The sequence below is a fragment of the Rhineura floridana genome, chromosome 2 (assembly GCF_030035675.1).
Source record: "Rhineura floridana isolate rRhiFlo1 chromosome 2, rRhiFlo1.hap2, whole genome shotgun sequence".
Lineage (NCBI taxonomy): Eukaryota > Metazoa > Chordata > Lepidosauria > Squamata > Rhineuridae > Rhineura > Rhineura floridana.
In genome coordinates this window covers 223961267-223988657 of record NC_084481.1, presented here as the reverse complement: position 1 = coordinate 223988657, position 27391 = coordinate 223961267, and the positions used below count along the sequence as shown (strand labels likewise).

The 27391-nt window shown below is 42.9% G+C and overlaps 1 protein-coding gene across 5 annotated transcripts in view; it reads left to right on the top strand.

The window, feature by feature from the left end:
* BRF1 (BRF1 RNA polymerase III transcription initiation factor subunit) overlaps positions 1-27391 on the top strand; it is a 298365-nt gene that overhangs the window by 193697 nt on the left and 77277 nt on the right. For all 5 annotated transcript variants that reach the window (XR_009760784.1, XM_061612349.1, XM_061612347.1 and 2 more), the window contains 4 exons: positions 7671-7732; positions 8939-9020; positions 11399-11454; positions 16099-16352. Coding sequence is in view for 4 of the 5 variants with exons in the window: in XM_061612349.1 (XP_061468333.1) it covers positions 7671-7732; positions 8939-9020; positions 11399-11454; positions 16099-16352 (454 nt within the window). In the remaining variant the exon portion in view is untranslated. The remainder of the gene's footprint in view (positions 1-7670; positions 7733-8938; positions 9021-11398; positions 11455-16098; positions 16353-27391) is intronic.

Here is a 27391-nt window from a genome sequence, read left to right as displayed (position 1 = left end):
AGGCTTTGGGCCTGCTCCTGAGGAAGTCGTGCTTCTTCCAGCTGCTCTTCCGACTTCTCTAGAAGGGCTTCTGAGCAGGGCTTTATATAAAGATATGAAGGACAGCAAGTGGGGCGCACGACAGGTAGAAGTGTGTTCCGAACATAACTTTACAAAGCCCAATCTGTGAAAATGCCCTTGTACTGAGTCAGACCATTGATCCATTTAAGCCAATGTGGTCGACTCCAACTGGCAGTGGCTCTCTTAAGGCCTTTAGTGGAGGTCTTTGCTCGTCTCCCTCTCTGAAATGTTGACTGAAGATACCAGGGATTGAGCTTGGGAGCTTTTCCACACAAAGCATATGCTCCACTACTGAGCGCCCCTCCCTTCCTCCTGCAACCCTTGTGTTTATCTTCTGAAGACCAGGGGAGCGGAGGAGGTGGTGGCAGTGACAAGCAGGACAGACGCTTTCAAGTTGCAAGACTGTGATTGACTTGGAGACTTGATGGAAAGCTGCTGCAGAAAGTGCTGGTTATGCTGGAGAGATTAGAATGGGCAGGAAAGGTGGCGGGCTGTGTGTGTGTCTGTGTTTTGTTGCTCCTTGTGTAACTGTAAAAGGCCCTCTCTGATCTGCTTACAGAATTAATAGCCTAAAGCGTTACCTCCTTTAAAGAACCAGAAGTCTGTTTTTACCTGTACCCTACAGGCTTTGACTTCCCCTGGAGAGAAAAGAAGAAGAAAGTCAAGGCTTGCAAGGAACCACATCAAAACCATTCAGACCACTGCTGATTTAAGATCGCGGACCAAAGGGTGGTCACATCTGTGTTTACGGAATGCTGCATTTCAGACTTTTCTTATTAAAGAGGAGGATATTGTTCAGAAGCTCTTTGGAAAAGTTGAGCAGTAAAGGGGGTGGGGGTCCTTGCTGAAAAAGAACTAGGAGTCGGGCTCCTTTTTTTACTTTCTGCCTCTGGAGCAAGCTGTTTAATGGACAACAGATGGTCACGCTCAGCAGTTAGGGCACATCAGCTGGTTTTGTTGATGATTGCAGTGAGTTTGGTATATCGGAACAGCTGTTTTTCTTTCTCAAATTTGAGCATTACAGTTGATGTTTATTTTATAACAAAACAGTTTTATTTAGAGGGGACATAAAACTTGCGAGTTTAGATGCCCCACGTACTCTCAGTGAATCTTTACACTTAATGAATGCCTGTCAGATAGGCTGAAGAGTGGCTATTTGCAGACAGGACCAGGAGCCATCAATTACTCCCTGTACATCTTCTCCTCCATATAAGTCATGCTTATTTCGGATCACTTCTTTTTAGATCCTGTTCCTGCAATTTGGCAGTTGGCAAATGAATTCTCTGTCCCTGTCGTTGATGGAGGAGACAACTGCCACCAAATTCCAAAATGAGGGTAAAATTAAAGTGATGACATAAAAACTGTTCCACAATGCATGGAAATGGTCTAATTTTCAAACTGGCATTTTAAAGACTTGGGTGCATTTCAGGCACTTTCCCCTTTTCTGTTTTACAAAATTCTAAAAATAAATTTTGGAGGATTAGTGTGGGAAACATACCCCAAAAATCAAACCGATTACATTGACATTGTTGGGGGGGGGATGAAGAAATGTAAACGAGCTGAAAAAATTGATTTAGTGCTACAGAAAGTGTTTCCTAATCAGCATGTGATTTGCTCATTAATTTTTGAATAATGACTTTAAACAAAATAAGCAAAAAGGTAGCATCTACTGGTGGGCTACCCTCTGTGGCCTTCTGGTTGGTTTGGTTCCTGCATAGGTTAGGTGGACCATGAACTGATCCAGCTAATCCTGCCTTCTTAAACAAGAATTTATACTTAAGGCAATATTGTACATGTGAACTTCTCCATTCACTTCAGCAGAGGAGGCATCCTTGTGAGCACAAACAGCCTTTAAGAACATAAGAACATAAGAAGAGCCTGCTGGATCAGGCCAGTGGCCCATCTAGTCTAGCATCCTGTTCTCACAGTGGCCAACCAGGTGCCTGGGGGAAGCCCGCAACCAGGACCCGAGTGCAAGAACACTCTCCCCTCCTGAGGCTTCCGGCAACTGGTTTTCAGAAGCATGCTGCCTCTGACTAGGGTGGCACAGCACAGCCATCACGGCTAGTAGCCATTGATAGCCCTGTCCTCCATGAATTTGTCTAATCTTCTTTTAAAGCCATCCAAGCTGGTGGCCATTACTGCATCTTGTGGGAGCAAATTCCATAGTTTAACTATGCGCTGAGTAAAGAAGTACTTCCTTTTGTCTGTCCTGAATCTTCCAACATTCAGCTTCTTTGAATGTCCACGAGTTATAGTATTATGAGAGAGGGAGAAGAACTTTTCTCTGTCCACTTTCTCAATGCCATGCATAATTTTATACACTTCTATCATGTCTCCTCTGACCCACCTTTTCTCTAAACTAAAAAGCCCCAAATGCTGCAACCTTTCCTCGTAAGGGAGTCGCTCCATCCCCTTGATCATTCTGGTTGCCCTCTTCTGAACCTTTTCCAACTCTATAATATCCTTTTTGAGATGAGGCGACCAGAACTGTACACAGTATTCCAAATGCGGCCGCACCATAGATTTATACAACGGCATTATGATATCGGTTGTTTTATTTTCAATACCTTTCCTAATTATCGCTAGCATAGAATTTGCCTTTTTCACAGCTGCCGCACACTGGGTCGACATTTTCATCATGCTGTCCACTACAACCCCGAGGTCTCTCTCCTGGTCAGTCACCGCCAGTTCAGACCCCATGAGCGTATATGTGAAATTCAGATTTTTTGCTCCAATATGCATAATTTTACACTTGTTTATATTGAATTGCATTTGCCATTTTTCTGCCCATTCACTCAGTTTGGAGAGGTCTTTTTGGAGCTCTTCACAATCCCTTTTTGTTTTAACAACCCTGAACAATTCAGTGTCGTCAGCAAACTTGGCCACTTCACTGCTCACTCCTAATTCTAGGTCATTAATGAACAAGTTGAAAAGTACAGGTCTCAATACCGATCCTTGAGGGACTCCACTTTCTACAGCCCTCCATTGGGAGAACTGTCCGTTTATCCCTACTCTCTGCTTTCTGCTTCTTAACCAATTCCTTATCCACAAGAGGACCTCTCCTCTTATTCCATGACTGCTAAGCTTCCTCAGAAGTCTTTGGTGAGGTACCTTGTCGAAAGCTTTTTGAAAGTCGAGTACACTCTTCATTAAAGTGAACTAGTAAAGGTGTTGTGGGCTGGGAAACTGCATTTGTACAGTGAATGCCTTGTTACCGGCAAAGGTTTGCTGGGCTGCAGCACATCAATTATTAGCATGATTTACTAAACAGTAAATATGTGTAGTGTTTAAGGTGTTGGACTACAACCTGGGAGACCAGGGTTTGAATCCCCACACAGCCATGAAGCTCACCGGGTGACCTTGGGCCAGTCACTGCCTCTTAGCCTCAGAGGGAGGCAATGGTAAACCCCCTTTGAATACCGCTTACCAGGAAAACCCTATTCATAGGGTCACCCATAAGTCGGAATCGACTTGAAAGCAGTCCATTTCTTTCTCATGCCTGACCTCCATTAAATATCCTTGGTGTATTGCAGGCGTGGCAATGGGCAACTGTATCCAACTCTAGACCAGCTAAGTTCACCAGTTTAGGATCCTTGATTTCAGTGACCAGAGATGGGAGCCTGGGAAGTGCTGAATTGGGACCTAAAATGAAGCAAACTGAAGGGCCTCCGCTGTTGGCCAGGCAAGGCTGAAAGCTTGCCTTCCAAGATATGTAGAAGACCCAGCCAATCCAGAGGCTTTATACTGTTTGTAAGTTGTAAGGGCCTCTGTTGCATATTATCTTCTTGCCTGAAGTGGACCCACTTTGTAAACTCAACTCAAACGGCATGGCATGACAGTGATGGTAACAAGTCTGCTTGGGGTGGCCTAATAGCATTGCCTGTAATGAAGGTTGCTTGAGTGCTCTGAAAGGCAAAGTAGAGCTCACATTTGTGTGTTTAGTGGATCCTGAGCCAGTTTATGGAAAGTCAGCTACAATGCTATATTGACTAAATTGGGGAGAGAGCATCTTTCCAAATGGATTTGCTTAAAGGTATCCCCCCCCTTCCAGGTGTGTGTGAAATTATGATATAAAAAGTTGCTCATGCTATGGAACAAGACTTTGTGGTTGCTGAGTTGTCAGTACAACTCATGACTAAAATACACTATTTTAAAAACCTTTCTCCAGAGGCATTTCCAGTCAATATATTATCATAAAATTGCCCGCAGCAAATATGTGTTGTCTGGTGCGGTCCCAGGAGAACAGGATGATAAAATATACGAAATGTCTCAGGGAGCATAAATGTAAAAACATTATCCGATAAGTTGAAAACTCTGTTTACATGTGAGGCACCAAAGCAGGGCTCCTGAGAGGATTTATGGCCTCCAAAGTAGAGCTGGCCTTACCATTAGGCAGAGAGAATAGAATCTGGGAACGGCGGTGAGATGTTGGAGGACAAAGTTGTGTGTGTTGCTGCACCTGCCCTGCACCTCACGAGTGAGCTTGCTCTGGGGTGTGATATAGGTTGCTGTCACTCTCGTCAGCTTCTGTATGTGGAATGGGAGGTGCCATTTTGTCCTTCAGCTCCATCAGCAAAATATCTTGACCCCACTCCTGCAAACATGTTCCTCCCCTTTGAGTTTTGAAACAGAGGGCTTATCCAGATGACTGTAAAATGTGTGACATGATCACTTTGTATTTTCATTATTTTTCGGTCGTCCATATGACGCTGTGCGCTTTTGCGCATATTTGTGCGGTTAAAATCCGCTCCTGCAATACCACAAATCATGCGATTTGCTTTTTTAAACCGGGAATCATCTGCTGTACCTTCAGGCGCTCGGATGCAATACCGTGGACTTTACAGCTGTGGGCGTTTGATGGGCGGTTCCCCATATCTCTTCCCTCATTCTCAGCCAATCACGTATTTCCACTGTTGCGCATGTGCGCGAATGTCTGGGGAAAGCCCGGGGGGAAAAAGGAACTTATCAGAGCAATGGTGTGGTGTTGGCCCCCCCTCTGCAACTTCTACTGCGCAGATGCAAAAAAGCGCATTTGCGCAGAAGCAGCAACAGCGGTTAATTTTTAGCCAGCCTGCAAACTGGGCAGCCGCTCAGGGTGAGATCTGCAATTGTGGTTGTTCGTAAACTTTTTCAAGGGAGAAAATATTTATCTTTGCCTAACCTCCACCTCCCACCCCTCACCCCCCACATCAAATGCCCTTGAGGGAGAGCGGGGGGGGGGGAGAGAAGAGAAATAGAGGCTTTCCTTTTGGATTACAGACACTCACACACCCTTAGTCAATTTCGCTTTCCTGCCTGCAAGGCTACTCTCTTTGAGTCTTGTCAATTTCAACCACAGCCTGCAGGTTCTGGGGAGCCCAGCTGAGCTGAAAAGCATACAGTAGCTTTTGCGAAATATCGCAAATACAAGCAAAAAACCCACAGGAATTATTGGCATATAAGTGGTTTGCTAGAGCGTCTCAGCCACCCGCAACCATAGAGACTGGTGGTCTACCTTCCTAGACATGACACATCATTACTTGCTGTTCTGGAGAAATAAGTGGAACTGCAATCATGTGTATCTCCAGAAACATTAAAGGTAGAAAAGCATACAGCCGGTTTTGCGAAATATCGCAAATACAAACAAACAAAAATACAGGAATTATAGGCATATAAAAGGTTTGCATGTTTCTTTTATCAGAGGGAACTCCGCAAAGCCTGTGCTGGTCGCTTCAGCGCAGATTGACACAGCAGCACGCGGGGCTGTTTGCCCGCATTCCCTGCCCGACCTAGAGTGGCCACCCGGGGGGGTCTGTTTGCTTCCCTCAGGGGCAGCATTCCTGCCGCCGAGCCGCATAACTCTCCGGGGCTGAACCCTGCAGTGAATGAGCCCAAGGGTTATGGGGGATTTGCCCAGCGATTACAAGCGCTGATCCCTTGCACTGCCCACAATCCCCCGGGATGGTCAGGGGCACCTGGAGACACCCCCCCGGCCGGCGCTGCTCCAGATTGATGAGCGACAAGGAACTCCATTACAGCCACTACTACCAAACCATCAGGAAATGCAAACTTTCACGCTCGTACATTCAAGCGCATGTGCCTTGTTGTGCTTTGTTGCAAAGGGGGAGAGGAGCATACGGCATATTTTTGCAGACCAACTGGCTGATAGGGGGGAGTGTTATGGGCGGAGCTGGGAAAAAGCGAGAAGAAGTACGGATCCTCCCGCTGCATGTGTGGGTGCAAAAAAAATGTGGTTTTTTTATTGGGAAAGAGCAAACAAACAGGCAAAGTGAGGACTGTCAAATGATGAACCGGATATGGAAAACGTGGATTATCCCGCTCCGTTTGGATGAGCCCCCAGTAATAAGTTCTCTGTGTGTCTCTGTACTCTGTAGCTTGGCTGCCCTTTCTGACCAACCAGTTTAGTTCAGTGCTTCTGTTTTTTGGGGGAAGTCAAGAATTGGCAGTGTTGATCAGATCTTCTGCTTTCCTTCACTCCAAGGACCGAATGGTGGCCGCAGTGGTGTGTGTGTCCGTGTGCCACAGTTGGTGCACTCCTGGACCGCTCCCCTCTCAAGACTAACAAGGCCATTCTTTCTTTGGACCTTTACTACCCAGTGGTCCAGCAGTCATATGAATGAATTAATTTATTCATTTCGGTCATAGACCAGCAATGCCAGCAGTCATAGGTATAGGCTCAGCAGCTAATTTACAACCCTTTCCCCTTCACTGTCAGATAGCATTGCCAGATTGCATCCTGCAGACCGTGTACATGTAGCATTGACTTCTCTGTCTGAGGCAGCCCGAGAAGAGGGGCTTCTCCCATTTCTCCAGTCGTGAAGTCGTCTTCCCCTCCCTTTCCTTGCCTTCCGTAATGAATAGGATTCCAGGTATGACAGAAGGTTCAAGAGCAGAGCAGACAACAAGAGATGCGGAGGAAAGTGAAGGGGGAAGTCACAGTTGTCTTTGCCCTTCCCACTCTTGCGGAATTTAAAGCTACCTACGCATCCCTGGATTTCAGACCTAATTCTCAGATGTGTTGGGCTGTGTGGTTGGCCTGTGAAGTGAGACCCAGCCAACTGCTTTCCCCCACCGCCCACAGTTGCTGACCTCTTACCAAAGCATCTCCCTAATGTCTCACAGGTACAACTCGCAAAGCAAATGCAGTGACTGGGTGGTGTCCACAGTAGTAGTTGTCATTCACACGGGGGAGGGCAGCAGCTGTCCAAATGTTGCATATGCTTGACTGGGAGAAATTTTAGAAGTTTCTAACCTGTCATTCTTTCACGTTATATTTAATTGAGTGTTTGCCACTGAATCATATTATCGGTGATTCCTAAGGAGCCAGGGTGGGGGGCAAGCTTTGTTGGTGTCTTCTCCACACTAATTAACTGCAGCGGCAATTTGTGTTCACACAAGAAACAGTAACAATAGTAGAGTGTGGTTAGGCAAACCTCATTTCTCCCCCCTTTTAATTTGGACGGGTCCCATGCTCTGAAATATTGCTTTGTTAGCAAACCAGTTATCAGAAAGACTGTATTTCCAAGATGATTAAAGCCAGGGTTTGAATCGGAGTTGATTTGGAATAAATGCACACCCTAATTAAAATTTTTGTTGCTTCTATTTAGATGAAAATACTGAAGATGGTGAATTAGATCTAAGTGGAATTGATGACAGTGAAATAGATATGGTAAGAATCCTCCCCCCTCCCCCTCTCAATAATTGCCTCTATGTGCAATGTGTGTTTTGTTTTACCAGGATTCAAAAAGACCTGTACTATTCTGCTGATGATGCATATAGTAGTAGCTCAGATTATTGTTATTGTTGTTATTATTGGCCAATAACATGACATTAGAGCACCAATAACATGACATTAGAGCAATAGTGATGAAAAACCCAGGTATGACCAGGTACAGATTACAGATAGAGAGCGCAGGGATAACATGTAGCAGTTGTAGGGAAGAACTACCAATGTGTTAAACAACAACGACATTTGGTGGTTTTTTTTAAAAGACATGCCTGATCACTGAGGCTGTAGGTGCTTAGTGATAAGGGAAAGGTGCACTGTACATGCTCGGGGTAGTTCCTTGTTAGTAGGATGTTGTACTTTAAATAGGTGCAGGGAACGGAGGAGGGTGGAGTTACAAAGGTCTGCAATAACCACAAAGAGATTCTACACACACCCCCGCAACCCATATACACCCCATAAAGCATTTGTACATAGTGTATTTAATGAATGTCCACATAGTGGTGACTACAGTGATGGTATCTGGGAGCCTTGCAAGGCAGATATTGAGGAGCTCCAATGGGTGCTGTTTCCTCATTTTCCTCCCTTTGTTCTGGGGAAGGATCATAGCTCAGTGGTGGAGCATCTGCTTTGCATGCAAGGTCCCAGGTTCAGTCCCTAGTATCTTCAGGTAGGGCTGGGAAATAACTTTGTGTGAAACCCTGGAGAGCCACTCCCAGTCAGACTAGGAAGTACCGAGCTAGATGGACCAGGCGCTGACTCAGTATCAGGCCGCTTCCTCTGCTCCTGCGTTCATTCACTTGTCCAGATTGACCGCCAATTCCATCTGCTTGGGTGCCTTCTCCTTTCTCTTTCTCTCCCAACCCCACCCCGCCCCCCGCTTCGCCCTTCCCAGTCCACAACCTGCCTCTCTGTCGCCTCCTTTTGCCTCTCTGCTTTTTGCCATGCTGCTGCCTCTTTCTCTCCTCTTTGCCCCCCATAAGCCCCAGCCAGATGAGCAGACTCTTTTTGGAATGGAGGTAGAAGAGAGAAGGTGTGAGGGGGAGGGGTGGGCGGCAGTTGGTGGTCAGAATGCAAACAGTTAAGATTTGTTTGCTGATTCCTATGTCTGCTGCTGAAAAAAAACCCTCACTCTTTTTAAATCACTAGTATATACTTAATGATTCAGAAGCCAAAATCAAAGCAGAACTGTGGATGAAGGAAAATGCAGACTATCTGAAGGAACAGAAGGGTAAGGAAAATGAATGAAAGTCTCTTTCTGATGATTCACGTTGTGAAGTCTTGGGGCTGAAAACATTCAACTGTGATTAATCAGTTCACGGTAGACCTAATTATGGTGTTTTATTTATTTTTACAGGGCTTTTAATAGTATTTCATAGACAGAATGGTGTAGTACAGCCTTTCCCAGCCTGATGACCTCCAGATGTTTTGTACTACAACTCCCGCCAGCCCCAGCCAGCATTGCCAATGGGCAGGGATTATGGGAGCTGTAGTCCAAAACATCTGGAGGGCACCAGTAGGGGAAGGTTGATGTTGTGGATAGAGTGAGCAGGATTGGTGGCAGTGGGAAATCTCCATGCAGCTGCAAAGCTCAGTGGGTGACCTTAGACCCGCTACTCTCTCATAGGTTTACCTATCTTACAGGTGAGGATAAATGGGAGGGCGCACCCTGCATCCTGCCTTGAGCTCCCCGGATGAAGGGCAGGAGAAAAATGAAATAAATGTTGGTGGTTGTGTCATGTTTAAGAGTGACTTCCAAGCAAGCAACTTTCTAGTTTGCATTTCCCCTCAGCCTTCATACACTAAGTGGTCTTCCAGAGGGGTAGCCACGTTAGTCTATTACAGCAAAACCAGTCAAGAGTCTTGTGGCACATTTAAGACGAACAAGTTTTTTTTATCATTATTATTATTATAGCATAAGCTTTGCTGGAGCCTGCTTCATCAGAAAGCTTTGCATCATAATAGAATTAGTTACTCTTTAAGGTGCTACAAGACTCCTTACTGATTTAGATAGCCTACTCAGCCATTAGTGCTCACTGCTTCCCTCCCCCAATCTATTGTTTGTAGTATAATCATAGCGCCCCACTTTACATTGATGATGATGATAGAGTTTCTGAGATAATGGGCCAGTTCACATGCAGTGCTAAACTATTGTTTGGTTGTATGCATGAGCAGCAGTGAACATCAGGCTCCTGTGCTTCCCTCCCCTCTTTTCCTCAGCCACAGCCATGAGAAGGAGATAGTAAGCGTCCACGTCCTCTTTTACACCAATTTCCTTGTTAACATCTGAACTCAAGGAACTTCAGTTAATTTAAACTCCAGTTTGTTCAAACAAGCCAGGAATGGTGAATGCTAGCATGTGCGCACGCACACGCACACACACACACATGCACACACACACACACACACAGAGAGAGAGAGAGAGAGAGAGGCGAGAATCTGGGAAACAAAACAAGCTCAGATCAAATTAAGGCTTATGATCATGGGTTGTTATCAAAACATACTTTAAACTAACCAGAGTTCCTTAAGTTTGGATGTAATAAGGCGGTATGGTTAGTGGAGAAGCAGAATCGAAAACTTCTAATTTCTTCTTCATGGCTGCTCCAGAGGAATGGGAGGGCGGCGTGCAAGCCCAAGGCTTATGGACAGAGCACTAAACCATTGTTTGGCCTAGGTCAAATGCAATGCCAATGTATGCAGAAAGCTTTGAGCTGTATAAATCTAAAGTGTTCTTATTAGTTTGTTACCTGTGTATGGCACCATTCCTCCAAGGAATTTTGAGTTGTGTCTTAGCCTCACAACAACCCTGGCCTAAGTTAGGCTGGGGAAAAAAATATTTTGCTCAAGACTGCTCAGGGAGTTCCACAACTGCTTAGGGTTTGGAACTTGGGCTTACAATCTCCAGCCCCATTGCTGCAGCCACTGCATGAAACTGACCTACTTAAAAGAATTCAGTGCTTATGTTGACAGTGTTGTTAAAAGAAAAATCTAGGCACATGCCTTGGTGCAGAGGAATTTATTAGGTAACTTCCCAGGAGAGAAATAGTTTTTCAAACTCATTTTTCCATTTGTTCTAACTTAAAGCCTCTGTAGGCTAGGGGTGGACAGAAGGTAGCCAATTTCTGCAGTGGACCCCTTAGTACTTTCTGATTGTTGAAATTCTTCTGATTATGCTGAACTAAATGGTCCTTAATCTGATCCAACATATGTCTTTATGCATTAGAAAGAGTGCAGTACTCAAGATATCCAAACAATTAGTTATGCCTTAACGGTTAAGAGACCCAAGTATATACTCTTGCTTCCTCAGTTTAGCATTTATTGGTGGATCCCTTGGATTCTGGGTTGCTGTTTTTAAAAATAGATCATGCAAGGCGGTCAGTGCATCCCTGGTGTAGGCAGATTTTTCTGTGCCTACCCTCAAACTTTCAACTCTAAGTATTGTGGAATTCTACACATGTACACTTGAATGCGCATATAAATAAAAATATCCCACTTTTCTTCCATGATGGAACTTGAAGTGGCCTACATAGGGTTTCCATATTAAGTTGACAATAAGGCAACTGTCTTAACACTTGTGCTTTGATGTTGCTTTTTTGTGTCCTCTTCCAGAAAAAGAAGCAAGGATAGCGAAAGAGAAGGAGCTTGGGATTTATAAAGAACATAAGGTAAATAAAACTTTTGGAATAAGCAGACTGTAAATGTACCTGGATGGACAATTTTACTTCAGATTCACAATGCTCTATGATTTAGAATATACAGGGGAAAAAGAATGACTCAATCTAACCCTGCTTTGGTGTAAAATTTTATATTAACTCTGCCTTGCTAAATTCAGAAAAATGCTTTTCTCTTGTATTTTTAATCACATTTAATCAAAACCTTACTGATTTTTTTTAATCCAAGCACTATTTTTTCCACTTTTGGTTTTTGCAGTAGCCTAAATCAGGGGTTCCCAAACTGTGGTCCATGAGCTTCATTCAAGTCACCCGGGCCATGTCTGCGTTAAATATTCATATTGATTTTTAATCGTCTTTTTATTGAGTCTTTTATTTCTTATATGGTATTTTATTGTATTGCAATTTGAATTTTGTACAATTTATTTCTATATAAGAATTAAGAGAAGCAATAAAATACTATTAAAAATACAGCATCTAGCACAGTGCACCACAATTGGTACAACAGGCAGACAAATCATTAAGTGGTCTGCCAAGACTCTCAGCAATTTTCAAGTGGTCTGTGGGGGGAAACGTTTGAGAACCATTGATCTAAATGCTGAAATGTGTTTTAATTATGCAGTTTTGTATGACAGCGGGAACAAATATCCAGTACAGTAACTTGAAGCTTGTGTGTGATCTTTCATTAACTATCTGATATATCCCTTAATTAAGTATCTGATATATCCCTTAATTAGTAAGGCTGGGCTAAAAATAGAGTTAGGAGGTGCATTATTATTATTATTATTTATTACGTTTGTATACTGCCCCATAGCTGAAGCTCTCTGGGCGGTTTACAACAATTAAAAACATTAAAGACAAATATACAAATTTAAAAACACTTTTTATTTTTTTTTAAAAATAACACATGCTAAAGTGCCTGCAAGAAGAGGAATGTCTTGACCTGGCACCAAAAAGATAACAGTGTTGGCGCCAGGCGCACCTCATCATACAAATCATTCCATAATTTGGGGACCACCACTGAGAAAGCCCTCTCCCTTGTTGCCATCCTCTGAACTTCTCTCGGAGTAGGCACTCGGAGGAGGGCCTTTAATGTTGAGCGTAGTGTATGGGTGAGTTCGTGACGGGAGAGGTGTTCCATCAGGCATTTCACTTTTTTTCCTTCTTCCCACCCCCTGGTGAAATATAGCAATCCTTGCAGCAAACTCTGGGAGGGCTTTTTAGTGTTTATGTCATCAAGGGGTGGTAGCAATGCAGAGAGAAAGCATGCCACCACATTCAAGTTACCCCACTCCCTGTACCTGGCATCAGGTGGAAGTGCTTTATTGTGAACATCTACATATCCTGGATCTCCTACACCTTCAGGGTTGTTGTTGTTGTCTTCATCAAAATAGCCCTCCTATTTGCAGTAATGGTGACAGCACCATGTGGGTCAAACCTGATTGACTACATAACAAATGTCCCTAGGCAGGAGGGCTATTTCTGAAACCAGAAATGGTGTCAAAACTTCACAGCCTATTGGGGCTACAAACAGCTGCCAGTGCACTGGTATTAAAAAAGTAAGCTTTTGGGCAACGTTTCAGCCTCAGAAAAGCCTTCTTTTTATTTATATATATTGTGTGCCACTTTATATTTTGAGAAATCTCAACAAAAACAAATACAGTATATATTATATAAAAATACCAATTACACATTCAATAATAATAGTATTTAAAATGTGGAATATTAACATAAGCAACAAATACATAGAGAAAAGGGGTGAAGCTGAGTTGATGGAGCTCAAGCCTTACATCTCTGGCATCTCCAAGTGGGGCTGGAAAATATTCCTGTCTAAAACCCTGGAGAGCTGCTGCCAGTCAGTGCAGACAACACTGAGCTAGGTGGGCCAGTGGTCTGTCTCAAAAAAAGACACTTAAATCAGACTTAATTTTCTTCTCCCCATCCTTGACTGAGCAACATTTGGGTTTAGTGTTGTGTGTGCCTAGCTGACCTTATTGCTTTGACTGACACACGTCATTTCTCAGAGGCTTGCATTAACTCAAGCCCATTTACCAGCAGATTTCCAACCCCATGTATTCCACTTGGCTGCCTTCACTGATCCGTAGAACAATAATCCTGTGGGAACTCTTGAACACGACTCTCTACTGTTACTTAAACTACTGCTGTATCCCTTGAGCTTCACGTTGCAACAATGACTGGCTGTTTTATATTTTTATTTCATTTTGATCATCAGCAGTAAAACTTGCACTGAGTTTGTATACCCGCTTTTGGTGGTGATTTTAATTTTAGCAAGTATGCATATTCTTATTTTCATATGTAATTTTTTGGGGGGTTGTTTTTCACTATTGAAAACCATCTTCTACAACTGGGAAAAATCTAGGCTTTGAGAATAAAGGACCACAATTACAGGGAATTGTCAGCACTCACGAGAAGCAAGAAAAGCTTGGGGGAGGGATGTGCGAAGTTCCCCATGTGGAAACCAGAAGCTGCAAGCTAAAAAAATATTATCACCCTTTAGCATTGCGAAGAGACTGATAAAATGGAATATGACTAAAAGAAGATTGCAAGCAGGCTGGAAAGAGCAACTAACAACACAGTCCTATACATGTCTCCTCACTCTCATTGTCTGTCAGTTAGATTTTTCTTTTTTCGTAGCCGATGGTCATTACAACAAAAATATACAGATTTCCAGAAATTCAAGTTGTCAAATATTAAAATTGTAATTCTTTTTAAAAAAAATCTCTTGTCAGTGAAAACTGTTTCGGGTGAAAAAAACTTTTTCACTGCTAGTGCATGTAAAGGTATCCTGTTACAGACTTGTCTATGTCATCAGCCAGCAATTGTCTGATTTAGAAAATCATTTTGAAAATTCTGAACGAAGTCCTATTGAGTTCAGTGGAACTTACTCCCAGGAAAGTAGGGTCCATGATTGAAATCTAAGGAATAGTTGTTTTCGTTTGCATGTAATGCTAGAAGACATCCAACAAAGCCAATAGACAGTAGCATTTAATATGACCTTTTTCACATTGTGTACAGTTGACCAGTTAAATAAGTTTCTATCAGATACAGTTAATGCAGTTCAAAAAGGACAAGACAGGATTCATACCAATGGCAATTGATAACGGATTGTTGCTGAGTGTGGGTCAGTTCCCACGAAATGAACAAGCCCCGCACTTATGCTCTCTCCGTCCCTTCACATGTTCTGCTTTGATGAGTTGCTATTGTGGAAACCATAGGTGGGCTATAAATGCGTAATAATACAAACTAAAGGTTGTGCAAAGCATGCCTCTGGGAAAACAGACAAAATTGCATTTCAGACAATAAAGAGCTGAAACCGTGAGGTTGAGACAGATGAAACCCATGAAGTCTGATTCACACAACCAGTTAAAACGTTTGTAGCTCACTTCAGCCGGTTCCCATGTTTTATAAATGTGGGGATTCTTTCTTTGCGGTGGGATATGGCTCAGTAAACTGATTACTGTGCAGAGGAGTACTGGAAGCATTGGGCATACGCAGGCAGATTTGTATGCATGAAGCTTCCAGTTTCTTCATTCCTTTCACCTAAAAAGCAAAGTATGTCTATGTTTGAAAGGATTGGGAAAATTGAGGCTATTGTGTGTGCACCTGGTTCGTCTGTTACTTTCATTATATGATGGCTGGCAAATCTGCAGACTACTCTTTATAATGCATAAAATGTCTGCATTTAGGAAGTATAAACCAGCTCTAAGTGAGGGTTCTTCTTCATGCTGAGACCCTTCATTTGACCCTGCAGTTGCTGAGTGCCATTCTCCAAGATTTGCATTAGTGCATTCAGCCACAGTCTCAGGCCAGAAATGAATGTCAGGGTACTTATAGGTGGGCCCCCAACAGTGGCGACTCTCTCCATAATGTGTAGGTAAGGAAATGTATATTATGACATAGTGTGTTTCCCTGCTCCACCCCATATTGATTGTAATCATGAGATGGGGAAGGCAACCAAATGATCTGATGTCATGCGCTTTCTTAACTACCTATTGATGATGATGCACCATTAATGTGTGCAATGCTTTACCAAGTACAAGAAAACAAGTCCCTGCCCCAAGGAGCAATCTAAATGGTGGCAGCCATGTAAACAGCATCATACCTAGTTCTCAACCTACCCAGTGGAATCCTCACCCATTCACTTAAATATGGTCAAAAGTAAAAAATAATAATCTGGACTCCAAACATTGCCATAGATTGGTTGTAATTCAGATAAAGATAATTTCATTTTCTGGTTCCACTTTTATGGTGAGGAGACAAATGGTGGAGAATTTTTTTTAAGAAATACTTGCTAGCTCCCGTATGTGGTGGACATTTTCATACCTGTTCAAACAAGCATTGCAACACATCACCTTAAGAGACAAAAATTATACAGGATCTCTAGTGAGCTCAACTATTCAGGATCTGGATCCTTTACAATGCTGGTCCTTCAGAGCGCTGTTAAGATCATACCAAGGCATTGACAAACTTGCTATACTAATGTAACTATGCCATCTCTCAGTTCCTCTCACAACCAGCTGCCACCTGAGTAATGATGTTTAAACTGCAACCCGTTCTTTGGTCTTAGTAAAATTATTCTGATTGCCCCCTGAAATTGCTGTTTATGTTTTAATTAAGCCCAAGAAGTCTGCAAAGAAGCGGGAGCTGATCCAGGCCAGCACAGCGGGAGAGGCAATTGAAAAGATGTTGGAACAGAAGATTTCAAGTAAAATTAATTATAACGTGTTAAGGGACCTCAACAGCAAAGGAGGTAGCTCACCAAAGAAAGACGATGACAGCACTGATGACAGCAGCAACACCAAGAAACTGTCAAGAAGAAAATCTCTGGCGGCTCGGAATGTGGCCAGCTTCGTAAACAGTGTGGGGAAAAGGTACTGCATTTGTTCATTTCTCTGCATGTGGGTGATCGGTGCACCTAGAGATTGTTAGCAATCTCTTTGACACTCAAATAATGTTGGGGCTCTCACTTTTAGTTTGGCACGTGGGGCCAGAATGAACCATCTTCCGCAGGTCATGTACTGGCTGGCAGCTTCAGTGTGGGTTAATCACCGTGATGTGAAGGCATCAGTCAGAACCCTCAGGTGTGTCACTCAGTCCCCAATAATTGACTTTCTTCCTTAGAATTCTCTGATATTTTCTGTTTCCCCCCCCCGGCTTTTTCATATTGATTTTAAAAATAGATGGTTCTTGTGTTGCTGTGATAGTTTGCAGTGGCATGATTTAGTTCTTCATTTGAACTTTATTCCAAATGTTGGTTGCTAATTACTGCCTTGGACATGAAGCTTTCTAGTAAACAGACATGTCAGTAGGTTGTACGTTCCTACAGTGTGATGGGGAGGAGAGAGAATCTGTCATGGAAATGGGCACTTCAAATTTGGATGCATTTGCTTCATTTAAAATATATGTGCATTATTGGTAATATTCAGCTCTTATTGCTCCTCTTGCCCTTGCTGCCTATAAAGCTAACGTTGGAGATCTGAGCTGATTATGTTTAAAGCTATTTGTCCCTGGCTGTCTTATGCTTTGAAGAGGCTGAGTTAGTAGGCCTTACAGCTTACCTTGGAGCATCTAAATGATGCCAGGTGCTCTCCCATAAGAACTTCTTGCCCCTGGTAAGGAATCTGTTGCAAGACTTTCTTTCCCTGGAGCTGATGCCTGGCCATCTGTCTGTTTCCCGTTCCCATTAAAGCTCAACTACGAGTTCTTTCCTCTTCAGGGCAGGGCTATTTCGTAAAGAGATGCAAATAGGCAGTGTGATGCAGAGTGACAGCTATAGCTGTGGGTGTACAGAGGCTACTGCTAGCGCAGGATCAGTGCTGGCACTAGGCTTCCAGGGTTGCTTTGACACTGACCAATTTCCATGTAATGAGCTATCAGTAGCTTCAAATAAGCTCCATGAACCTACAGCTGCTGTGCACGTGGGAATGGGGGTAAATGTGAATTCAGCAGCACCAGTGCCTGCTGCTATGCTAGCTGCAGGGTAGACTCCAGTTTGAGTTTCAATAAGAATTGCTTTACTGGGCCACCCCAATGTTTCAGCCAGCTCCATATTCCCACTACCAGCAGTCATGTCATACAGTTTTGCAAACGTCAAGGTAATGATTCTCTAATTAAGCCCCAGCATCTGATAGTCAGAGGCCATGTTTGGAAAATGGAAGCTTCACATCTGGCTGTCACGGCCAGCAGCCACGGACAGACATTCCCTCCATCTGTTTACCTTATCCTTTTATTTAAAGCCATTTCTGTGATTTGCCATCAGGGCATCCTGTGGCGATCAGTTGCATATATTCAATATACATGAATGTAGGTATCCTGATTTTTCCCATCCCATCGCCTTGTTGATCTTGTTTTAGAGAACATGTTTATTACGGGTCTACTTGTTTCCAATCTACACAGCGCTGACTGTGATGGCAACCAAGCTGCTAGCTGTTTCTTTCCAATCTGACTTACTGATGTGGCATTTGCTGTTTCATACTCAGAATCTCTCATTGACACTGTTAAAACTTTAAAGCTGTCACGTCACAGATCTTCTCTCCTGCATCCATATGCTAAGATTGAGAAAATTTGAGATGGAAAACCTTGCTATTGTGCTCTGGTTCTGTAATCTTTGAATTCCATATGCCTGTGTTTGAGAGCCACAGATCTGTGTTTGAGAGCCACGGATGTCTTCTGTTCTGCGTGTAACTTTTCTGTAAGGCCTCTGTTGGAGACAATGATTGTGGGTCAGTTGAAGAAATACTCTAAAGGTCTTTGTCCTTTTTGCAATCATGTGAAGGAAAGTATCAAGGAGGAGATTGCATTACTTGAAGTGATGAGCAACAAGGACTGGATTGTTTATTGTGGCATCATAGCACATACAGATGATGATGATTAGACTTGTTAGTCATTTGTAACACAGAACTTTTTAATGGGTGTTTTCCTGTTTCTGATTAGCAGCTATTTTACAAGATTAACCACTTTTTATATTGTTGGGGCTGGGCTACAGCTCAGCTCTAGAGCACACACATTGCATGCAAAAGGTCCCAGATTCATTCCCCATCATCTCCAATGGAAAGGATCCTTGGGTAGAATGGCTGGAAGAGACATCTAGTTGAGACCCTGCACAGCCAGTCAAGAGTTGACCGTACAGGCCTAGATGGACCAGTGGTCTAACTTGGAATAATGCAGCCTCATATGACCAAAAGGCATGGATGCGCATACATATATAGAAATTTGCATTCCAGCATAGAATATCACCTAAGAACTTGGAAAGTGTATAGATTATTTTGATTTTCTGAGGATTAAAGATTTACAGCAGACCTTTTGATTTTTCTTCCATTACTCTAAATGCAATTCATCATATATGGCATGCATAAATTCCTTTGTTCAGCATTATTCTTGGATATAATGCATAAATTCCTTTGTTCACATTTGTTCCTCTGAGGTGTTAACAGATAAATGCATTTTCCCCAGCAATAGAATAATCACGGCAATTTATGGGCAATTAAGAACGAAACGTGCCACACTTCTCATTTGACAACGAAGCCCCTTGTGTTTGTCCATCTAGAAGTCGTGAGCACAGATCTTTTGTTGTTGTTATGTGCCTTCAAGTCAATTACGACTTATGGCTACCCTATGAATCAGCGACCTCCAATAGCATCTGTTGTGAACCACCCTGCTGAGATCTTGTAAGTTCATGTCTGTGGCTTCCTTTATGGAATCAATCCATCTCTTATTTGGCCTTCCTCTTTTTCTACTCCCTGCTGTTTTTCCCAGCATTATTGTCTTTTCTAGTGAATCATGTATTCTCGTTATGTGTCCAAAGTATGATAACCGCAGTTTCATCATTTTAGCTTCTAATGATAGTTCTGGTTTAATTTGTTCTAACACCCAATTATTTGTCTTTTTCGCAGTCCATGGTATGCACAAAACTCTCTTCCAACACCACATTTCAAATGAGTTGATTTGTCTCTTACCCACTTTTTTCACTGTCCAAAATTAATAATCCTCTTGGTTTTATCTTCAGAAAGATCTTAAATATTTAGTAATCTTTTATCTGACAGAAGCAAAGGTTTGCCTAATAAGCAACTGTGAGAGTGATTTTTTCTTTACCCGGTATTTCAGTTGATGAAAGTGAAAGTTAAGCCTTCAAGGTCGAGTGGTGACATCTTAACTGGAAAAAGTGCTTAGGTCTGGTGGAGGTATACTGACAGCTCCCTGCAAGCCACAATTTGAAACTGAGAACCTGTGTCAGAAATTCCCTCCTTCCTATCCTCTTCAATGCAAATCGCCTCTACTCTTCCTTGTTTACTTTCAAACAGAACATTATATCAGCACTGGGCTAAGGTTAACCTCATCTTACCTAGGATTTTAAAAAGGCATTGGAAGTGAGTTAGTAAACCCTGGTTAAGAAAGTACCTGGTTAGTGTTACCCATTGCTAACTAGCAAGGGCCATGTGGGGCCACTTGGAGATTTGTGTTGTATTACGGGGCACTACTGCAGTAAAGAAGAAGTGGGGGAAAGATCTGGTTCATGGCCATGCGGATGCCAGGAAAGGAGGCATGGGAAAGCCCGTGTTTCAGCCTGCCCAGATGCAAAACCTGGCCACAAGGTAGAAGAGGGACTTGCGTTATGCTGTTGGGAATGTGCCCTTTTGTCAACATATTCATACCATGAACCAGGCCATCCCAGCGCCTCTTCTTTCTCTGCCCTGTCATGGTTATTTTAATACAGCGGAGGTAACTTTGCAACACTGTGTGTAGTGCCGTGGAAATAGGTAGCTTATCTCGTCGTTTGTAAATCAACTCTTCCCCTGTTTTATTTATTTAGCTAATTAATTTTATTCATACCCCACCTTTCCTCCAAGGAGCTGAAGGTGGCATACCTCTTTACTCTGGCCTTTGATACCTGAGACGTCTATTTTTAGGACCCATCCTGTTTTGCGATTTTTGGTTGTTTTTAATCTTCTTGTTGCTGTTATATGCCTTCAAGGTGATTATGACTTATGGCAACCCTATGAATCTTTTATTTATATATATATATGTTCGTAGGGTTTTCATGGTAAGAGGTATGAGGTGGCTTAACATTGCCTTCCTCTAAGCCTATGGCACCCAGTATTCCCAGGCAGTCTCCCATCCAAGTACTAACCAGGCCTGACCCTGCTTAGCTTCCAAGATCAGACGAGATTGCTATAACCTGCTCTGGGACCTTTGCATGAAGGGTGGGTAATCAGTGATATTGATGGTGATAATAATAATAGGTTCTCCCCTCTCCATTTTATCCTCAAAACTCGCTGCTTTTGGCCTTTCCTTCATAAGCACGGGTGATCTTTCCAAAGGTTTTTGCTCATAATTCTCCAAGTTGTGATGGGCAGAGGGGTTACATTGTGCTTGATAACCTACCCAGAATATTGCTGGTTTGGCTGAGGAGAGGGCTTCTACAGCCTTGAGCCGAACACTGTTTTTGTGGTAAGGGTGCAGAGATCTCTCCTATTCTGTCTCCCCCTCAATGTAGACCCACCCATGAATATCTCACTTTAGAGATACATGAAGCACTGTGCTCTTTATTTAAAGTTTGGTTGTGGCCCATATAGCAAAGGAATGATAGCTTTGATCCAGATTTTCATGGGCGTTGCCATGGTCTGTACCAGGGCTGGCACCAGGCATGACTGGGCTCTTGGGCACCAGCCTGCCTTGGGCCTGTGATGCCATACCCCAACACACAAACCCATACAGGTGACATAGGTCTAATAAGCCCGCCTATGTGCTCCACCTACCTCTCATGTCGTGTGAATGACGCATAGCGGGCCTGCCTGCCATCAACCAAGATGGTGTTGCCCCTTAGGGAAGACACCCGCTGCCATCTTGGGTGATGGCAGGAATGCGTGCACAGCGCGCATGGCATTCACACTGACAGGAGAGGTAAGTGGGGCATGAGTGAAGGCTTATTGAAGCCCCCACTGTCTGTATTGGTGGGCTGCCTGGGAGGTCCACAATCTGTTGCAGGGTTGGATTGCAGGACCCAATGCTGCCACAGATCATGGAATGGGAGCACCACCCTCCCACCCTAAGGAGGGGTCCTTCACAGGCCTCTCTGGGCTGTAGGGGCCCTCGGCCCAACCTGGCCGCCTTCTGGTGCCAGCCCTGGTCTGTTCAGTATAATGATTTATTCTTAATAAACATTTTTGGAAGGGGTTTCCTCCATTCCTAGGAGCAGTTGATTGCTAGTTGGAAAATGTTTTGTGGTACTTCAGAAATGCCATTGTAAGAACCAAGGGAAGATCTATCTTTTAATTCCAAGGCATCAAGTGTACCACTATTTTAAAAAGCTTATTACATTACAGTGTATTTTGTTTTATTACCAACTGCAATTATCTGTTGTTGTGTGCATGTTTTAAAAAAGCAAATGAAAAGAGATACCTTTTAAGCAAATCACCAGAGCAATGCTTACTATGACCATCAACTCTGGGGCTAATGAAAAAATGTGCATATTTTTCAGGGGGAGAGTCAATTTTATGTAAATGCGTTTAATTATATTTTTCACTGTATGTAATTTGAAGCTGACTAATAGGAAAAGGTCAGATCTAATTTTCATATGGAAAATGTTTCCTCTTAAGCGTGTTCCATCGTCAAACCATGGTTCAATTTGTGTGGAATGCTTTTTTACTTACAGTAGGTTAACGTCTTATCTCTGTTGTAAAGCAGGAACCAACAATGACTAATCTAAGTACGCCGTGGGCTCCTACTGGGAGGAAGAGTGCGATATAAATCAAATAATAAATAAATAAGTACATGGGGTTTTTTTTCAATAAAATTTCTGCTTCAGCCACCCATGGCTGAATTAAAACTTGCTCCATTCTTAGTTCTGTGCCTGAATTTTTCAAAGCCAGTGAAAAGGCAGAGCTGTGTCCGTTGAAATTTCTAGTTGCATTTTGCACTTTTTGCTTGAACTGGAATCTTAAATTGCTTGTGGAGGAAGATCTGTTGTACTGAGCAAAGGAGGTATCTGAAAGATCTTTCAGGTCATTATTTTTTAAAATGCGAAGGATTCCTGTTTCTTAGTACTTAAAACTAGCTGTGATATACAAGAAGATAGGTAGCATTATAAAAGAAATAAATGTGTTGAGTTAATCTTGTGAAAATCCAGGAAGAGATGAAGGATCCTTTCAAAGTACACTGGAGCCTCTTCTAAGACAGAAGGTTGTTCTCTCTCTCTCTTTCTGAACATTCACACATGACACACATACACATAACTATATTCAAGACTGAGTCCATGTTTGTGTTATAGGTTGTGAAAGGCCTCGAGGGGGTTTTCAGGAAAGATTTTATTTTGAAAATGTATTTTAATCTCAGTCTTGCCCTGAAATTATTCTTGCAGTTCCATTTTGTGGAGATGAATTTTTTAGCAGTGTGGCTTAGTGCATAGTGAACTACCCTGTCTCTCCATCATCAAGACTTTTATTACAGGCTTGTATATCTCCAGGCAGTACAAAGTGGAAAACATTGTTCTTTACATTCCTAAGCGTGGAAGATGTTTTGGGTTTGCTAGAACATGGGGCTGTCATGTTTAGAGAGGCTGGAATAATGTCCCATCCTTTAAAACAATGGCCTTCTGTTAAAATCCTGGCAAGTATACCCCAAGTCTGTAGAGCAAAGGCAAGACTATACCCCACGTTTGGTCATTCATATCCAGAAAGATCCATAGGACCTTTGGGGTGGTATTCAACTAATAATTGTGCTAGCACAAGGATTAGCGCTAGCACAATGGGACTTCCCCCTTTCCCCTGTGTGTGCCCCATGTCTTCCCCAGGTTTGATCGAGGCTTGAGGACACCCCCAGAATGGGTTTAGGGGGCACTCAGGGGAGGGTGGGGGAGAATGTTCCATTGCGCAAAGAGAAATCCTTGCACTGATGAAATCAGCAACTTAGAGCTATGTTGAATACAACCCTTGGCCTCTACTAATTTGTCATTTTTTATTCTGAGGTGTTGTTATACTGCTGTTTTGGTTTTTTAAAAACATTCCTATAGCTCTGTGGACTCGGAGTTCAATACGCAGATTTTTTTAAAAAAAATTGCTAAGGATATGAATGAATATGAAGACACTATATTTTTTCAAGTTATTTTTTATTCTTCTGTTCCACTTTTTCTTTAAAGCAGCCTCCCTCAACCTGTTGTCCTCCAGATGTGGTGGACTGCAGCTTCAGCCAGCACTGCTGTAGTTGTAGTCCACAACATCTGGAGGACACCAAGTTAGGGAAGGCTGTTGACATGACTTTATGGTTGCTGACACAACTCTCTCTGGGGGCATACACAGCTCTTCACACACACACCCCTTTATTTTCACAACACTCCTGAAAGATAGCGATAGCTGAGAGATAGTGACTGGCTCAGGGTCATCCAGTGACCCTTCATGTCTGTGTGGGAATCTGGACCCTGCTTTTCCAAGTCCTAATCCAATACTTCATCACACAGGTTTACACTGGCTTAACACCCAGGTATCAATTCTCAACCAGAACTGAACTCCCTACAGAAAAATACTCATTTAGGCTTTGAGTGTTTTACAATGCAATCCTGTGCATGTCTACTGGGACTTACTCCCAGGTAAGTGTATATAGGATTGCAGACTTAGTTGTGGGACAACTGCTATGAATGCATCTCTCTGTGGTCTTGCTATTTGAGTATGATTTTTACTGGTACTGTTAAGTGTTCATGACCTGTACTAATTAATGATCCCCAATGGGCAATTGGTAAGGAGACTAATTTCAAATCTAAATTATATAGGCTTCAGCTATGTGTGATGATGATGATGATTAAATTTATTACTCACTCTTCACCAATAAGCCCCAGGGCAGGTCACAACAATATAAAATACATTATCAAAAGCAGTCTAAAAGAAATTACATTCAAAACTATACTGTATATATAACTCAAGTGTCAAAAGGCAGGGTGAAGAGGCGTATCTTCAGCGTACGACAAAAGCTGTACAGTGAAGTTGCCAGACGTACCTTTGTGGGGAGGAAATTCCTCAACTTAGAGGCTGTCTCAAAAAATGTCCTCTCTTGGGCCACCAGCACCCCAAAAATCTAAGGGCATTGGAGCTACCAAGAGGGCTCCTTCTGCCGATCTGAACACCCAAGAGGATCTGTCGGGAAGGAGATGGTCTTTCAGATATTTGCAGCCTAAGTTGTTTACGGCTTCAAACCTGAAAGCCTCAAATTAGGCCTGGAAACAAACTGGCAACCAATGCAGCTGTTTTAAAAAGGGGTTATATGAGATCTAAATGGAACCCCAGCCAGTAATCTGGTTGCTGCATTTTGGACCAGCTGAAGTTTCCAAGTAGAGTTCAAGGGCAGCCCAACGTAGAGCATGTTGCGATAATCCAGTCTGGAAGTTACATAGCATGGAGTAACATGGCCAAGTAATCTTTGTCCAAAACGGGCTGTAGCTAGTGAACCAGCTGGAAAAAGGCAGTCCTAGCCACTTAAGCCACGTGAGCCTCCAGTGACAAGGCTGGATCCAGGACCATCACCAAGTTATGGACCTGATCCTTCCAGGGGGTGCAGTCCCATCAAGGGCATACCATCTCCCTGACTTGAGAACTCTGGACACATAACACCTCTGTCTTTTCAGGATTCACCCTCAATTTATTGACCCACATCTAGCCCATCACTACCTCCATCACTACATCAACTGCCTCTCCCAATTCAGATGGAGCAGAGAGATAGAGCTCTGTGTCAGCTGCATATTGGTGACACCTCACTCCAAATCTCCTGATGGCAGTTCTTAGCAGTTTCAGGTAGATGTTAAATAGCATGGGGGACAAGATGGAACCCTGAGGGACATCACAGGACAACTCCCATGGTGCCAAACAGTAGTCTCCCATAACTACATTCTGGGAACAGCCCTGGAGGTAGGAGTGGAACCGCTGAAGCACAGTGCCTCCACTGCCTACCTCCTTGAGATGTTCCAGAAGGGCACCATGGTCAACAGTATCAAAAGCTGCTGAGAAAGCAAGTAGAATGAGCAGGGTCACATTCCCCCTGTCTCTCCCCTGACAAATGTCATCAAGCAGGGCAACCAAGGCAGTTTCAGTGCCATGGCGGGCCCTGAAGCCAGACTGAAATGGATCCAGCTATTCAGTCTTCTTCAAGCATACCTGAAGCTGTACTGCCATCACCCTCTCAAGCACCTTGCCCAAAAAGGGGAACATTGGTTAACACTTCTGGGTCCAGGGAGGTCTTCTTAAGGAGGGGACGTACCACAGTCTCCTTCAAGGCAGTGTAGTGTCTTATAGGTTGAAATCAACATACAGTATTTAATTTTTCCTGGAAGATAATAGATGTTAGTTCTTAGAGTAGTTCTGTACACAAGAACTGCTCCTGTCTTCCAGACAATCTTTCTCTGTTTAATTATCCTACAAGGTAATTTTTGGCTATATTAATTAGGAAAAATCCAATAGCAGAAGAGTATTTATGGTCAAAGTGTGTCTCATTATCTTTAGTGATCATTTTCAACTTCATAACAAGGCACAGAAATGAATGGGGGTAAAAAGTTATTTGCCCTTTTTTAAAATGTAGACTTTTATATGGCTGTAATATAGCGTTAGAAGTGAAATTTTGGCTGGCAGAATAAATTATGAGTTATCCTGTATGGTCCAATTGCTCTGAGATCCTTTTTAGTTATGGAAATTACATTGATGGAAAACAAGAGTTTTAAAACATTCTATTTCGGTATAGGAAACTCCATTAGCTTATTTAATTGAAGCTGTTAGGTGGGCACAGAGATAATAATTATGTTTGTTGATGTGGTAGTTGATCAAAAGAGCCTGCAACCCGCTTTCTGTGGGTGTGGAGTATATTGTCCATTATACTATAGTCTGATGGAAACATACTGTAGGTGGAGCTCAGATTTTCCGGCTCAAATGCCTTTAAGTAAGACTTCTTGTAAAACAGTGTTGCTGCAGAATATGCTGTGCTGGGATGGATGGAAAAGTAACTCTGCCTTTTTCAAACACCAAGCTAGTTTGGAGCACAAAGGACAGAGTTTATTATTAATGGCCTATTCTTTTGCACATTTGGCTCTTAAAATATTCTGATTTTTTACTGTCGGGTGTAGTTCTTAGGTTGTTTATAACTATATAGATGGTGTAACTTTTAGATGCTGGCTTACTTTTTTTTTAAAAGGAGAATGCAAATTATACACAAACAAGTTACCATCCTCTAGCCTATAGTATGTATTGAGAACTGATCTCACTTGGTTAACATTTTCTACGGATTTCTCCTTCGAAGTTCTCCCCCCCCATGTGTAGGTGAAGCTGAATTCATCCCCTATAATACAACCTAGGGAGGGACCACCCCAGTGTGGTAGGCCCAAAGTTGGAAACCATTAAGAGCATTTATTTGTTATTTATTTGTTATTTATTATGATTACATTTATATCCCACCTTTACTCCAAGGAACTCAAGGTGATGTGCACAGGTCTCCTTCCTCTCCATTTTATCCTCACAATAACCCTACGTGGTAGGTTACGCTGAGAGACTGTGACTGGCCTAAGGTCATCGAGTGAGCTTTGTGGCTGAGGGGAGCTTTGAACCTTGGACTTCCAGGTCCTAGACCAACACTCTAATCCAACCTTTCCCAACCAGTGTGTCTCCAGATGTTGTTGGACCACAACTCCCATCAGCCTCAGCCAGCATTGCCAATGGCTGAGGCTGATGGGAATTGTGGTCCAACAACATCTGGAGGCACATCGGCTGGGAAAGGCTGCTCTAATCCCTACATTCCCCCTAGCAGGAGAAGTTTAGCTTTAGGGAAAGAGATGCTGGAGGCGGGACAGGGAAACTGAACTGCAGGCAATGGAGTTTCAAAAGAGAGCCATTGTGGTGTAGCGTCAGGCTCAGAGCTTGGAAGATTACTTTTAAAAAGTAATAAA